This window comes from Pteropus medius, unplaced genomic scaffold, assembly GCF_902729225.1.
Source record: "Pteropus medius unplaced genomic scaffold, Ma_sr-lr_union100, whole genome shotgun sequence".
In the NCBI taxonomy this organism is placed as follows: domain Eukaryota; kingdom Metazoa; phylum Chordata; class Mammalia; order Chiroptera; family Pteropodidae; genus Pteropus; species Pteropus medius.
In genome coordinates, this window is record NW_024349505.1 from 5,849,950 (window position 1) to 5,867,053 (window position 17,104).

General features: G+C 47.0%; 1 protein-coding gene and 1 long non-coding RNA gene across 4 annotated transcripts in view; one reads left to right on the forward strand and one right to left on the reverse strand.

Moving 5' to 3' along the window:
- Window positions 1-285: 285 nt before the first annotated feature.
- Window positions 286-3,995, forward strand: LOC120618111 (uncharacterized). Its single transcript, XR_005657146.1, has 4 exons — window positions 286-459; window positions 542-2,061; window positions 2,534-2,770; window positions 3,828-3,995. It is a non-coding gene; the product is annotated as an uncharacterized LOC120618111 (long non-coding RNA).
- Window positions 3,996-10,864: 6,869 nt separating this feature from the next.
- Window positions 10,865-17,104, reverse strand: part of AMOTL1 (angiomotin like 1) — a 113,409-nt gene continuing 107,169 nt past the window's right edge. For all 3 annotated transcript variants that reach the window (XM_039882014.1, XM_039882016.1, XM_039882015.1), the window contains exon 13: window positions 10,865-16,813. In XM_039882014.1, coding sequence (XP_039737948.1) covers window positions 16,707-16,813 — 107 coding nt within the window. In that variant the 3' untranslated portion in view covers window positions 10,865-16,706. The remainder of the gene's footprint in view (window positions 16,814-17,104) is intronic.

The following is a 17,104-nucleotide window of genomic DNA, read 5'->3' on the forward strand; positions in this document are numbered from 1 at the left end:
CAGACGAATGTCAGAAAGGCGAAAAGCCCACACTCTTCTTTCCTGGGGGATATGCTGGTAACGTTCAAAGGAAGTGAGAAAAGGCAGTGACAGAAATTTTCAGAACGTGAAATTGATGTATTCTTTGAGAGCTGTGTGTAAACAGAAGTTTTGTCAAACTCCTACTTGAACTGCACCGCGGAAGATCATTCCTTGTCACAGGACTCCCATCAGGAAGGCTGTGTTTTAAATCCAGGCGTAACTATAGTCTTTAATGTTGATTTTTGTTTTTCAGAAAGGAAAGGAACAAAAAGATTTAGCTACAAGAAAGCCTATGGCGTTGATGATATAGAAAGAAGGGAGGGACCTTCTCGCATTTGGAACCGCCAGAGTGCTGCCTTAGCGGGTCTTAAAATAGTGTGGTTCACAGCAACTACACACGGAAGGAGGGTTTTAGGAAGCCTGAGGGTCAAGGTCATGGTATGTACTTTCTAACTATCCTTACTGTGGGGCATAGGAGGCAAGCCACCTTGGCTGAGCCAGGACATTTCTGTGCTTGCAGGACTCGGAGTGATGGGAACCAAAAGAGCCCAAATCTCCAGCTTGGGTGGGACGAGAGATGTTTTGGCTCACATAACCAAATTACCAAATCACCAGAAAGACGGGAGTGTGCCTGGGCAGGAAACGATGGAAACCACAGGCAGGAAGGCGCTCAGCCAAGACGTCCTCGTTGCTTCTCTCTGCTCATTTCTTTCTCGGCCCTGCTTCCATGATGCTGGGCACCTGTCTGCCAGATCCCAGCTCTACCACCACCAGAGCAGAAGTGCAGCCTGGTGCAAGTTGAAAAGGTCTGCATGGAGGGGATGCAGAGTTGTGGGGGGACTTTGTGACTGACCAGTTCAACACAGACACCTATGTCCTCTGAGGTGAGGAGGAGGAGCCAGATGGAGCCAGCTTGGTCTGTCAGGAGCAGACAGGAGGTGTGGCTTGTTTATGGATGGCAGCTCCCATCTAACCATGTGGTTAGAGTCCCGGAATGTGGTTAGAATCCCAGAATGTGGTTAGAGTCTCAGAAGAAGGCGGCGGGTGCTGGGCTCTGCAGGCGATGGAACAGTGGATGTCCCTTACAATGTGTAAGCCAAACAGCAGGGCTGTCCAAGAGCTCTGGAGTCTTAGTTCTGTCTTCATTCTTCCAAAAGTAGCTGCGGAAGTCTTTATGAAGCCTGCAGAGCCTTCCTGGGGAGCTCTTGGCCCTCCCTTCCCTCTGGTTGTGGGCTGATTCCTTGCAGTTATGTGCCTGCTGGTCTGAGAAGGCTCTCTGTGTAGCTTGATCAACAGCGGGATGAGACACCACCCAGGACACTTCTCCATGTAACAGAAGACTTTGGACAGGGGCTGGTTAAAAAAAATGGACCTAATTCAAAGTCTAAGGCAGGTCTCTGTTATTTGTGCCTCCCTGGGCACAACAGAATGCGCTCCCTTTCTTTCTTCTTAAAGCAGAAGTGTTTGCCTAAGAATGATGCTGACAATTACAGTGGCTCCTTCTTCCTCATTTATGGCAACTTGGCTAACAAAAAGCACATAAGCCTAAATCCAGGGCCTCCTGCCCTCACTGGGACACAGCCGTTTGGGCCCCACGGGACTCGGTGCATCAGCGGCACCCCTGGCTTTGGGGCCAGCTCTCTGCACTTTCCAGGATCCATGAGGCTGCACAGTGTCTGCAAATTCCTGCCACTGAACCCTCACCTCACTCCTCATGTTATTGGTTGGTTTATGCTTCGCACGTGTCTGGGCAGATTAACTCTACCCCCCACCCTAATAAGCCGAGTATAAACAAGTAGCTTCCTGGCCCTCTGCAGAAAACAACACAGATCCCTGGACCGTGAGAATGGTCTGCAAGTCAATCCTGAGTTGCCATGGGCACCAGCACCAGCTCAGAACAGTAGCTCACGTGCAGTGAGTGCTTTCTCTGTGCCTGCACTGAACACTGTCCAGGCTTGTCTCATACTCCTGCTAGGAACCTCTACAAGAAAGGAGCTGTATCCTCATGTTGTTGATGAGGACACTTGAAGCACTGAAAGGGTGAGTGACTGGCTCAAGCTTACACAACTAGTAAATAGTGGAGCTGGTTCCTGACTCTACCTGTCTGACTCCGTGGCCTGTAGAACCACCGAGAAAGGAGACCATCAATTCTTCTAATCACGTTGCTGATCGGGGAAAGGATTCACGGCAGGGAGGTGGGGGCCCCGTGGAGGTGACGTCCTCTCTGTGCAATATTACTGAAGCCTGTAAGCAACAATAACAATAATACCCATCTCATAGGGTTACTGCGATATTAAATTAGATAATGCATGTAAAGTGCTTGCTTAGCACAGAGCCGGTACTTGGTGAGTGGTCAGTAGCTGTTATCTCTGACTCCTTGGTATTCACGGTGCTTTGCAATGATGATCACAGAAATGCTTGTCATAGAGTATCTATGATGAAGATACTGCATGGATTCAATGGGTCCGTGAGATGTGTTGCTATAGCCTCATAAATTGTCTTCCCTTGTTAGTGGTGGGAACATTCCAGGGCAGGACAATGACCTTTGAGTTCGTCTGCCTTCGTGCTTTCCTTTCTATGGCTGAAGCAGCAGCAAGGACAGAGAAAGAGACCTTGAGGTCATGGGCTGACACAAGGAAACCAGCTCCATCTCTGCTTGGTGTGTGATCTTAAGCAGACCGCTTAACATCTCAAAACCTCGATTCCTTCCTTGGTATATAAAATGGATGAAATAATACCAACCTCACAGGTAAGGGGAGAATAAAATGACAAAATATATGTAAAACCTTAGGTATTGGGTCTGTCTGATATTCAGTGTGGCCGACTTTATTTTCCAAAGTGGTCACAGCGATAGCAGTATTTCCAGTCCCTCATGCTTTTCTAGAACCTTGCCATTTCCACTTGAAGAGCGAAGTCTACTCTGCCCTGCCTCCCACCCACTTGAACCCTGAAGGTCCTTATAAATGCCTTGAAGAAGAGACAAACAGTCTAGATGTGGCAGAAGTGATCCTGTGTGATTTCTGAGGCCAGGTCATAAAAGGCAGTATGTCTTCTGCCTCCTCTCGCTTTCTCTCTCTCTCTCTCTCTCTCAATCTCTCTCTCTCTCTCTCCTCCCTCTTCCTTCCTCCCCTTCCCTCCTTCTCTCTCTCTCTCTTTCCCTCATCTGTTTTTCTATCTTTCTCTCTCTTCTATATGTGCCTTTGACACCCTGAGCTCCCACGTGAGAAGTCCAGCCGTGCTGAAGCTGGAGAGGCCCTGTGGAGAGACCACGCAGCTGGAGATGCCCCAGGACTCCTTAGTGTTACAGTCCCTGCCTTAGTGCTCCATCAACTGAGCCGAGCAGAGTTGAACTACCCCCAAGAACCCTTGCCCAAATTACAGAGTTTCGAGCAAAATAGATGGTTGTTTTAATGCTGCTAAGTTTGGGGTAATTGTTACATGAGCATAGAAACGAAAACAGCCAATGCCTTTATTGTCTCTTCCTAATAGTATGTACTCTCCACAGCCCTGTTATTTTTCTATAAAATGACATTGATCAGATCACATTCCTGCTTAAATACACCTTTGCCAGCTCTCAACATTCTATTGCCGCAGGACAAAGGTCATATTCATTAGCACAGCAGCTCAGGCACCTAGAGGACCACCAGCCTCTTTCCAACTGCCAGGGTTGCTGTGTCCCAAGCATGACCTGCTTCGGTGCCTGCTGTTCCCTCGGCCCTCGAACCTCAGCCCTGTCTGTCTCCTCTTTTCATTCATCCATGTTCAACTCACATGTCACCTGCTTTTCCATTTCTCCCCTCCTACAGACCAACAGAACGCACGGTACAACCCGTGATTTTGACACTACTATACATGGTACTATGGTCCCTTCTGGTCTTTTCACCCGGACTATGAACTTGGACGAGAAGGGCAAGTATAGCACCTTATTCATCTTTACACCTTTCATTTAACACAATAAAAACATGTTGAATTAATGTGTGTGAGGATATGTGTGTACGTTACAGTTAAGTTTATTCTCAGTGTGAATTACTTGCACCATGAGTTATTTGTGATGTTGTATACATTCTTCACATACTGAGAATCCTGAAGAACCAGTTGCTACGTGTTGTCTCTGCCAGACTGTGGTGAGTGGCATCTCTCCAACCTTGTATCGCAAATGCAAAAGAGACTTGCATTTGTCATCAGCTCTGTTATCCCTGGGGAAAGGTCCCCTTGTCTGTTTCATCTACCGTCTTGCTACCATGGCCATTCTCGGCCCTGCTTTAAGGTCCCGGCGTTTTAAGGCTGTCAAAGGAAGAGTCATCTCTTCCGCTGTCATCGCATAACACTGGGCCCAACCGTCCTGGCTCTGCGACTGGAGTAATCCTAACTCCTCAGTCCAGAACAGTGCCTTTGCGGAAACTCTTGGCTCTTTAGACACGAGTCAGACGTGAGGGCTCTTCTTCTTAGGTGACTGCCCTACTGATCCACATCACACCCATCACTTCTCGGTGTACCGATCTCTGGGCAGGGAAGGGGGCAGAGCTCTGCAAAGGCCCGGTGCCCACACGGCATCAGCACAGATCGCTCACTCTGCCCAAAAAGTGCCAAGAGGGCTACAAGAGGTCCCGGCTGTAGGCTAGCTCTGCTGGCTCTTCACCATGACCTTGGGAAAGTGCTCCAGGTCTGTCATGGTTTCTCCCGGCTGTGTAAAGTGGAATCATGGTACTGTCCCTAGGTAGCATTAATAGTATAAAGGCCATACTTAGGCTCGTGAGAAAAAAAGGCATTTTCACAGGCTGAGAGACGTTAAGTAGAGATTTCAAATTTATTTGCCACTCATCGAATGCCTAGTATTACTCTACAGAAAACAGATGCGGGTGGTGGTGTCTCGTTTGTTTGTTACCGGAAGCCCTAACACAGTGGGCTTTCATCATCTCCTCCATGACACTGGGATGGTCTTGACTGACAGGCACATACAGCTTGAGCAGTGGCTGTCTTTGCATTTGCTGTCTCTTACCTCCTGTTTATAACTGATGTATGACATTCGTTGCACATGCCTGGCAAGCTGTGGCATGTGCCCAAGAATGAATTTGAATTCGGTGGCAAAGAGGAATGTGATGCAACAGAAGGAAAAAATGGGAAGGGGGTTTTTTATTTGCTAAGATATAAACTATTGTATATTCTATTATACTACTATTCTCTTCTCTTCTATTCTTGATTGACATCTAAAGATTTAAACTAAAACACAAATTAAAATAAAAATTTAATTATTGACATTTAAATTTTTAAAAAAATATACTGACTGCCTCCAACTACCTTTCTTCCAGGTAAAATTATATCGAAAGAGTAAATAGGCCAGCAAGAGAGGAGGTCATGAAACTCCACTGGCTCCTTTGTAGGGGGAAGGCTGGGGCGGGACAGCAGATGACCCCTACTAGTGGGAGTGGAGCTGATAGAGATAGCAAAAGGGGAGATTTAGTCTGGGCTCTCTAAGAGTGTCCTAACTGTGAGACTGACCCATGCAAACTTTGGTGGAGCCTATGTCTGCTGGCACTGGGGTAGGATGTCCACACAGTCACCTTGGGGCCGGGGACTGTAGCACATATCTGGGCACCATCAACCGAATTCTCTGCCAGTGCCGAAAGTGGGAGGATCTTAATGGATCTGTCCAGGGGCCCTGGCGCACATGCCCCAATGAGGATGAGCAAGGAGCAAATTGTACTTGTCTTGTGACCCCAATTAGATTTAAACACTGAGGCTGCATGATATAGTGAGAAAATCTTGGCTTTTAGTCACCGAGGCTTAGGCTCAAATCCCACCCTGCCACTTACTTGGATTAAGTGTAGACCTTGGGACATTTGCTTAACCTTTCCAAATCTCCCTGCACTTGCTGTCCTAAGGACTGAATGCAGTGATTGATGTAAAATGCTTGGCACACAGTAGGTGGTGAGTTCACCTCAGTTCCTCCTCTTCTTCCTTCAGGACAGGAATTGTCAGAGCACTCTGTACCCTCTGGCTTCCGTCCAGGATCTGAAATATGCTGGGCACATAATTAATTTTTAGTAATAACTTGATAAGTAAATCACAAACTGGGCTTCTGTGTACAGGCTATTCTTAAAGCTTAATATTTGTAAAAATCTGATGGACACTCTGCAAAATGGAAGTGCTGAAGACAAACGCAGGATCGATGCCATCGACATTCTAGACAAAGTCAGACTGGGGCTAGTGTCGAGTTGGATTATACCAGGAAAATGTGCTCTTCTCTAGGCCAAAGGCTAGGACGTTGGATGGAAAATGAACCCCTCAGACAGAGAGCTGACAGGTTTTCTGGGTAGACGCAGTGCAGGCCAGTCCAGGCTGGGCCTGAGCCATCAGCTGGGGCCAAGGCACTGTCCAGTCCTTGGGATCCCAACATTATCATGACATTAATCACCGATTTGTGCTTGGACAGGCAACTGGAAATGTTATGATGCGCTGGCAGAGCTTGGGGACAGCGCTTGGGCAAGCCTGAAGTAGATTGCAAACTTTGGCCTCTGAGCAGAAAAATCGAACATCTCCCCAGGTTCCCCATGTTCTCAGGCCTCTCTTTGCTGTTGGGGATATGCTGGGGGGAGCTGGGTGGCAGCAAAGGAGCATGGATTTTAATAAACTCCCCGTCTTCCACACACAGGACGCTGTGCAGCCACGAAGGTAATAAGATACATCCATATATGCTGGTAGAGAAATCTGCCTTGGATCTACTGTCGAGTGAGAAAAGCAAATTGTGTGAAACGGCATGATCTCATTTTTTAAAATTAATATGCATCCACACACATCTATTTACTTATTTGGTTGTTAACAACTGTTAACAGTGGTTACTAATAGAGATTTGGGGGAGGGAGTGGCTTCTATTTTGTACACTTCAGTATCATTTGATTGCTTTTATAACAATGTGTATTACTTGCATAATTTTAAAATAAGATTTTACTTTAGTTTCCTAGAAAATAGTCACTGAACATGTAATAAGAAGCTTGGAATGATTCACATTTAGCTCAAATTTTAATGAGCATCTACTCCGGATACAGGACACGGTTCCTCCCCCATACAGATGAGCTGACAAGATACTCACATGTGTAGTTCACTGTACTAGGATGCCTCCTGGCAAGGGCAGGGATAAATGCCATGACGCCAAGGGCTGTCACTGGTGGAGGGCTTACTATGTGCAGGTGCACTATAACTCTTCTCTATTAGGATTGATTCATTCGGTCATCAAATACTCCAGCACTTATGGTGTGTCATGCACATGCTAGGTGCCTGGTTCACATTCGTGAAGAAATAGACACAGCACCTGCTCAGTGGCATCTCACAAATGAGAAATTTAGCGGTGAGGCGACTTTCTCAAGGTGACTCATCTAATAATGGAAGATGGGCAATTAATTTTGACCCTGGTGGTCTGGAAGTCCTCCCTGACGGAAGTGACATTTGACCCTCTTCTTAAAGAATGAATAGACCTGGAGAGACAGACAAGAGGGCACGCCAAGACAAAGGACCAAGTGGGCAGAGGTCGAAATGGAAATGCAGATCAGCTTCAGGCCAGAGTGGTGGTTCCAGAGCAACTTGAGGGCAGGGTGGACTGGGGAATCGAGAGAAACCAGCGGGACGATCTGCCGAGGTCAGATTGCATGGGGCATGAGTGCCTTATTAGCAGTTTGAATTTTATCCTGAAGGCCATAGGGAGATATGATTCTTCTGTTTGTTCGATTCCCTCGGGGGGTTGATGTGATCAGACAAGCTCTAGAGTGGGGAATAGTATGGCCTAGAGCAGTCAGCCTGGGTTCAGATCCCAGCCTGCCACTCAGGCTCTAGAATTTTGGGCAAGAGACTTTAACTTCTCTTCCTCTTAGTTTCTCCATCAGTCAAATGGTGATATAATAATATTGCTGGCATCAGAGTGATTGTAAGAATTCAATGTCCTAATACATGAGAGGGTCACAGGAGTGTTGGGAGTGTAACGACAATAAATAAATGTCAGTCATTACTCTCGCTTCTCTGGTGTCTGTGCCAAGGATGGAGTCGGGTAAGATGGAAGGCAGGAGGCTACTGCAACTGTCCAAGATGAGATGAGGTCCTGAACTGTGAGGATGGAGAGAATGAAAGTATGGAAACAACGTGGGAAGGTGGAGAGGACAGGAACAGGTGAATGGCTAGCCAAGAGGGAGGGGGAGGGAGGAGCCCAAGATGATTTGGGTTCCTGGTAGAGGTGACCAGAGGATGGCGTGGCTAGCAGAGCAGTGAGTGTGGTAGGGAAGGCACTAGGTTTGGACTGGGGCCATGTTTCAAGTGACTGGGAAACCCACATATTGACGTCCATCAGATACAATCAAGAACTTCATTTGATTAAAAAACAAAGACCCTTCCGTTTTACCCTCGGCATCTCTGAACCGTGAGCCCTGTGGTCTCAGGATACGTCTAAGGGAAAACAAGAGCGGGACTGCAGCCTGAGAGCCTGAGAGTGGATCCTGAGACGGTGTCTGCCTTTAGGTCCCTTCTGTCCACGCTGCCCACCAGGTGTACCCTGTTATTAAACAGTTAAGCTGCTCTGGATTAACTCTGTATCTTACAAATGGACCAGAGGCTTCGATCCAGTTTGTCCATCCGGTACAGGCCTTCCGCTGGAAATAACATGTTTCCAAAAAGAGCGTCAAAATTACTTTTTTAAAAAAATTAGCCACGTGCCTATCAAATCTCTTTAGAACTATTGAAAACAAAACCAAGTAAACAAGCCATTACAAATAAAAACGAAAAGTCAGAGGCCACAATAGCATACATGGAGAAGACAGGGACCTAAAACTGAGCAGGCCTGGGTTGGACAGTGCAGCCCAAGTGTGCACCACACTTCTCGTGAGCCTGTTTCCTCACATGGAACTCAGGGGTGAAGATTTATGACGATGCCCACCACAGGGGTTGTGACAGGGAAGTAATATCACAAAGTCACCTCGATGAATGTTAGGTCGTCCCCCCTCGCCAACAGTCAGAGGGTGAGACCAGTCCAGATGCAAAGTTATGTATTATTAGTTTCCAGCAATATGACTATGATTCACATTATTTTACTCCAAATTACCAACAATGTAGGCTGTGAGACCTATATTCTCTGTATTTACACCAAGACCCTGGGGAGAGCTACCTTTTGACAGAAATACACACCAGATGGGCAGAGCCTCCTCCTGGGCTCCGTACTGGAAGTTTTGAGGGTGACAGACTGCTCCAGAGCACGCAGGCTCAACTGGACATGGTATCGCCGTCTGCCTGCCAGGGACAGGGACAGTAAAGGAAGCACATCAGAAACACACGGTCATGCTTGATCAAAAATGGGGAAACAGTAAAACAACAGTTCTTTGATGACAGAAATCTCCTTTTATTTCATCGTCACAGAACTTTTTATTTTTTTAAGAAAAGAATTGCAGAGCTTCAATTCATTCCTCACTGGGGACCTAACTCCTGGTAAGAAGAGCCTAGGCGATCTAAAAGGCACGGTTACCCTCTGTAATTCACCGAGGTCCCAGCCCAGGACCCCAGGACAGAGGCCAGCATTCCTTCAGGGTACAACTCGTGTGATTACCACTTGGAAGAACTACACAGAATGGCTGAGGGTGCGCAGATTTCTCTCCTGTGGTGTATAAGAAGCCACGAGAAAGGCCAGAGCTCGGAGGTGCCTCACACAAACGGAGAGCACTGGGTCAGGGCAGAGAGATGGCAGAAGCAGACACCAGCTCAGAAGGGTCTTCAGCTGAGCCCTACAGGCAATGAGGTCCTCCAGCTGTCTTCCCAGAGCAGTCAAGGGAGTTGGAGGGTGGGAGCTGCATGAGTCACACCTGCATGTCTGCAGAGATCTGGGGGTCACTGCAGAGAGGTCTTCTGGGTAGAAGGCAGGGCAGGGAGAAACCCAAGCAGATAGGAGCTCGAGCTTTGCTGCTTCTCAGTACCTATCCACCTTCCACTGCAAGTGGACAGGCTCTGCGTCAGGCAGACCTGGGTTCAAATACTGCTTTGCCATCTTTCGCACATTACTTGCCCGAAGTTGTTTGAGCCTGTTTCCTTGTCTTTAAAGTGGGGAGGACTAGGCTGTTGTGAGGACTAAAGGACGTGATGCATGTAATCACATCAGCCATTACTGGGGCACTAGAGGTCGTTACTCTCTCTCTGAGCTCACACTTGGGAAGCTCTTCCCATGCTAGGCCCAGGGGTCAGTGAGATGACAGACTTCCACTGAGAGGCACTACCAGAGAACAAACAGAGGGCACTTCCTCCTCCCCAATGGCGTCCCCTTGGGAGGTCAGTTTCTTTGAAAGGAGCTTTTACTTGGGGGCTTTCACAGGCTTTACTGTTCTGCTGCTTCAGTCAAGAAGCTCCCACTTGAATCTGACCATGTGATTTTTTTTTTCTTTTTTACCATGTGACCCCTTTCTGCCAAAGCACCTCCCTTCCTGTGACACCAAGACACTAACAAGGCAGCTACATTGCCCATGTCCATCCCGGGCTGCAGAGCCATGTCTGACTCCAGCCCCAACTCTGGACCCATGCTGCTTGGGTTAATGTGACAGTGGTTACCGGCAGGCTCTGAACCCAGGAACCCCAAAAGAGGACACGCAGATGAGATCAAAGTGACACTGTCTCCCTGGGCCCAGCCTCCTTGCATTTCCTTTTGCCTTATTTGTCTGGAGGAGCCAGGAGTGGGTAGACGGCAAACGCCAATGGTCTGCATGACTCATTTCCTTCTTGGAATCAAGAGCATGTGTTGGTGCGAGCGAGCCCATGAGGGGGGCACCAGATGCCCCGGGATGAAAAACAGCAAGTGGGGCCGCCTCCGAGCCATACAATGAAATGAATTTCAACAAACATTTATTGAGTGCCCAGTACATCAGTTCTTTGGGAATGAAAAGAGCAAGCATAAGGGAAAGAAGAGCTATTATCCATTTATTATATACAATATTAAGGCACAAGTTTAAGCAGCAAAGAATAGGAAAATCTTTGGCTGACTAACAGTGTCGGTATTTGCTGTGGGGGACACACCACGTTCTTGGACTCCCCCCACTCTCTACGCAGACCCACCCGGCTGTGCAGCTCTGTACAACCCCCTTCAATACAGACCAGCAAGATGAAGATGCCAAAATGTTACCCCCGAGTCCACGGGAGAGCACACAGCACGCTGCCACAAAGCACAACGACACACACAGGGCAGGCGCAAGGGAGCGGTGGCATGAGGGCTGTCCTAGCTTTGGCTGAGGTGAGTGCAGGCGCCCGCCCTTGTTTCGCAGAATTCCACATATTCTGTACGTGCCTCGTTGAGAAGGAGGTTCCGCTGTTGTCCCTCCGCAGAAGGGAGAAACACCTTAATTCAAAGAGAACCACTGTGGATATAAATTTGCTTATATTTTGTTTTGTAATAAATACTTACAGGTATCTATAAGTGAAAAGAATCCTAGGCAAAAGCACATGTAAACACACCACTGGGCATCAAAACTTCAGGATCTGATACAAGAAAATGCTGTATATGTACTTCATTATATTGAGAACAATATTTTAATTCTGTAAAGAAGCAAAGTTTCATGATAAACACCTCAGTCAGAGCATAACATGACAATAACATGCACTAAATATAACACGGCTTTACAAGGTACCTACTGGAGTTTTATACTAATGAATACGCACCTACATCTGTGTGTGCACAGAGATGTGAACACATACAAGGCATGGCAAGAGAACAGATTTTTAAAAACAAATTCACTAGAAGTTCCACGTACTAACGACGAATGTCCTCCTTCGAAGCAGCCTCTTCGAGAGGCTCTAGGTTTTCAAAGACTCATTCCAAGGAACATCTTAGGGTTCTTTTTTTTTTTTTAAGCTAAAATGGTGTGACTTACTTTAATCACGTGTCTTTACTTATCCAACTGAGTCAATGACTTGGGTTACTTCCAAATTTAATTCCATCCTCAAAGGATGAAGATTTCTCATCTCTAAGAATAATCAAAGGAAACTACTAGACCCCAAAGGCCATTCCAACAGAGGCATTTGCAAAATGTTTCTATTTGGGTAGCACTTCAGTGATCAGTACAGTCTCTCAAAGGGTTACCTTTTAAGGAAGATGGGGTGAGATGAAACACTTAGATCTTCTGGATATTAAGAAAGGAAACTTGACACACAGCCTTATAGTCACACCTCACATATATGCACATACATAGACACACGTCTTTATATACCATTAAATTACTAAATGAGAGAAGGATATATTACTTAAAAGGAGGAGAAAAAAAATCGCCCATTAGTTCCAGAAGAAATCCACTTACGGAAATGCTGACCTTTACATGCTCCCAGCTGATCAGCTTCCGGTAACTTCTTAATTACTCTGCCCATCTCTCAAGGAGCCACACATCAGAGGCAAACCCATTAAACAATCCTCACATTGAATGAAGACGTTTTAAATGCAGAGATTAATTAACAAGAAAAAAGAAAAGAAACCCAACATTTATAAATCATATGCCATGGCCGCTTCAGGTTTGGGGACGTGAAGAAGCCAACTGTGGGCTGGATGTTCTCTGGTACCTAAGGCCATTACCATTTAAGGACATTCACGGGCTCCTGCTTACCAAGACCATTGTCCTTTGCTTAGGAGGCAAGGTCATTCGGAGCACAGACACACACTCCACTGGTGCCAATGCAGACAGGTAGCGGGACTTTGGTTTTGGAAAACACACCTCTTTGCCCAGCATAGCTCCCCGTGTGTAAGTGTGAGCTCTCTGCCTCGAAGCCTTTTAAACCCCTAATCTATTCTTCACTCCTCCTGGGAACCCAGGAGTGACGTCTGTCTTCATGTCAGTCTCTAGACTCAGAAGCTGCTGGACAAGGAGAACTTCTCATTCCACCAACACGGAGCATAAAGGTGCTTCAGCCACTGCATCATGAGGATACAGGTGGCTGAGGGCAAACCCAGGAGAGAACAAACAGGACCAGCTGCTCTGCAGGGGGCATCTTGACAGCCTCTTCCCTGAACAACAGAACCAATGAATTCCCTGTTTCAAGTTCAGAACTCTTTTGGAGCAACTATCTCGATATCCAACCTGAGCCCTGTGCAGTCAAATTCTCACGTGCTCCAATGAGCAAGCCCGGCAGGACTGAAGGAAAAAGGCCCATCACTCTCTGCCCTCCAACCGGAGCCCTGGATGGGACGTGGCAGCCCTGTCCAGTGTTCCACCCTGCTGGAACAGGGTGGACTCAATGCCATCACTGGCTACCAATCTCTGGGAAGCAGAAGAAAGGCTGAGAAAAGAAAATGCTAAGGAAAGGTTCTGTATCTGCTCTGAAATTAGTTGCCAGAATCCAGCAATACCACCTAGTCTATATAATAAACCCTGGACAGCATGCAGAAGCTGCCAGATGACACATTCTAAGAGGAAGCAGAATTACTCTGGCATGTCTTCACACAAAGCTACAGCCTTTACCCTTCGCACTGAGATAGGACCTGCAAGTTCCATAATTAAGACACCATTGGGACATTCTGCAGAAGTCCAGGCCTCTGGACAATGTGCAAGTATTTCTTTAAATGGATTTTGTAGCCCTGCTTATTATAGAACACAGAGATCTCCATCTATGCCTGGTGTTTATGAACAAATCTAGGAATTCTGGGCTGTAGTCCTAATTCTTAGTTCCCAAGACTGGGGCAGCTGTGTGCGCACATGCGTGTGCACACACATCGGAGATGGGGATAGAGCAGGCCAAGGCGTGACACCAAGAGACAGTTGTTATTCCTGTGTCGGAGGCAGTCCAGCCTGTGATGAAGGCCCAGCTCGTCTTCAAACCCGTGGTTCAGATCCCAGCTTCTCCTGGCTGCAAGGCTTTGGGAGGGGACTTAACCTCCCTGAGCCTGTTTCCTCCTGTGAAATAAGGATGATAAACTTGCCCCTGCTCCTAGGTGGCTTGAGGACTCTTATTAAAAGGTACTTTCTACAGTGTTCACATACAGTCAGCACTGAAAAATGAGCTAGAATTATCTTTCTGAAAATTAAATGAGATAATACATTGCAAACCACTCAGAACGCACACTGGGTGCTCAGCCTTGGCCATCCCTCTCTCCTACATATAAGCAAGGCTTTAAAAAGCTATGAAGATGTAAAGTGTCAGGGGCCCTGGCTTGGCAGGAAATGTCCCATAAAGAAGACTTTTTAAAGCTGTAGATCCCTTTTCTTATGGAAGAGTCATAGCAGGTTAGAAGAAAAAAGATTGACAAAGACCACAGCACAACTGAAATACGGTGATGCCTGTGCTTGCATTCTGACGCTATGCCTGGCAATTCAGGGGACCGATGAGTGTGTGCCAGCCTGTTGCTGGAGTGTGCCAGCGAGGTATGCTGAAGACGAGGTCTGGGCAAAACCAGACTGTGGTTCTCTCTCACCCAATTCTAGGGAAGGCAGCCCAAGTTTGGGGTGGCCCAGACGTAAGCAGGGGGAAGGGCAGGCGGCAGGTGGGGTGCTGGCAGAGGTGACTTGCTCTCTTATCTCTAGACACTTTCTTGTCTTCCTGGTACATCCTCAGCAGGGGTCAGATGTCCTTGAGAGCTGGCTGCCATCTATTGACTCTCATCACCCATAAGAAGTGATGGGAACAGAGATTGGGATGAGACCCTCCACCCCATCCACACCAGCATCCATATCAACCCTTTCCTCACTAATGGAACCTCTGTGCTCTCCCCCACACCCTAGGGCATTCAGCGGGCTCCTTGGCCTCTGGAGCTGCTTCAGTTTCCCAGGCTGCACAATGCTCAGTGACGCTTAACCTGGGACTGAAAGGTGACAAGCATGAAGCACAAAGCTCAGTGCCCACCGCAGAGCAGAGCCCAGAAGAGTCAGTTCCTGCTTACTGTCAGGCTGGACAGCTCTGAGGCCCCTCTGGGCAAAGCCATTGGTTTCCTCCCTCCCCTTCTCTAGCTGACATCTCTGCCATCCTTCTGTCTCCTCAAGCTGGGGAGGCTATAACTCCACCCAACTTAAACTCCAAAGACCAACGTCAAATAAACTACCCAAGCAAGATTTCCTGAGCAGTGTTGTCTTCAGGGTTTCATTTGGGTGGGACCTGAAAGTCTCAGACCTAGAACTTCCCACCCCCACCCCACATTTAAGCACAAAGAAAGTGACCTGGAATGACATGCATCCAGTTGGCCTGGAGGGAGAAAAACATCAGGGCCCTGTAAGAACATCTGATGGCCTGGTCAGCTTCTCCTCTTTTCTGATCCAGCACATCCTAGATTTATAAAGAAAGCCGTGTCTCAGGAGTTAGACGTGAACTGTCACACACAGGGGTAAAGGGACCCACTCCTCACTCACTCTGGGCTCTTTAACATGGTATTTCCATCTTACTTTGAACAACTTGCCCCAAACTGAAACCTACAAAAACCTGACCACACTGTATATAAACTGGCCTGTAAGGTCACAGAGCAAGCTCATGACAGAGGAAAACCGAGGAAAACCGATGTGTTAACACACGAGCTGACAGTCACGGGAACCTACGTGCTCGTCAGCAGCGAGGGATGGGAAGGGTGAGGAATGTGCTTCAGAGCCACAAACACTAGAAAGTGTACAAGGTGCCTGGTGAGGTTCTGGATGCCATCATGCCAAGTGTCATTCGTTTCCTGGAGTGCAGTCCTGAAGGTCTGACCCCAATGGAGAAACGGTGGAAATACCAAGCTCTGTGCATGAGAGGAAAAAGCCAGGGCTATCATCTTAATGCAAGGTGTCACACTGACCATGGACCTTCTGCCTTGTCAAAGTCAGAACAGAATTAATAGCTGCAGCCCAACTACTTGAAGGTGGAAGAATCAGCCAGGAAGCCAGCCTATGGTTTTGTCCCACTGGTCACTATTAAACACAGCAGGAATGGTGACAGTTCAGATACTGCTCCAATAAATCCCAGACCTACCCTGCCATATCTTAATTAAAAAGGGGGGAAAAAATGAAGGAAAAAAAGAGTAAAGAAAATGAAGCAGAGACAGAAATGAAGTCAGAGAAGTTAAGGAGGATGAGCGCCAAGATCAAAATGCCCCCATCCTGTTTAGAAAATACTGCTGAGTCCACAGAAGCTAAGAAGTCCCCAAATCTCCAGAAAACCCAAACCAAGCAGGTAACTAGATGAGGACCACGTTTTAAATTGCCTGTTGCCCCTGGTCATTTCTTCTCAGACCTTCACAGGACACCCCATGGATGGCACAGGATATTACATTATGCCCGGATGGGCTCTCCAAGATTCTAGGAGGTTCTGCTTAAACAAAAGATGCTAAGAGGCAAGGGGAATAGGAGTATTCCAAAGAAGATCCACGTTCAGGTTTATCTGGTTTATAATCAGAGAATGGGTGTACACGGACCCTCCCCATGAGATACATTTTCTGTACAATGAAAAATTCCATTTCCTATTTCTTCTTTGTTCCAAACCTACATGCATCGTCTCTCTTCCACCATATGCAATAAAAATCCATAACCTTCTCTTCATCTTCACTCATGTAGGTCTCCTGTTTTTTCTTTTTAAACATATATAAAAAGTGTTCTTATTAATCTGAAATCTTTATCAGTTCAAATCATTCTTGATTTTCCAACCACAACCTTCTTGATCTTTCTTCTCCCTCTTTGACATGTTCCTCATTTGTCCATGTCCCGTCACGAAATTCAACAGGGATGCCAGCATTAAATGAGAACTTCCATCATCTCCCCGTCGGGGAACTCAGGCTTGTGGAGCAAGCTGTTGACTCGGCCTTTGTGGTCAGGTGACTTCCCGTGGCCAGAAGAATTCTCTGCCAAACAGAAGGGTAACATTGGCAGCCTGTTCCTCAAGAGGGGCACGGGTCTTATCGGCTCTCTCTAAAATAAAACTATGTCAAGTACCACCACTGACCATTTGTATATGTAAGGAAGGCCACATAACCCGGCCCGTGGTGGAGCCAGGTACTTTACTTCCCCTGCCTTCCTTGGAAAGGTTCATTCCAGAAATTAAATCTCTAAAAACAAAAAACAAAAAACAAAAAACAAAAAACAAAAAACCCCAACAATGCTGTATACTTGTCTATTTTTATAGGATGTAAATA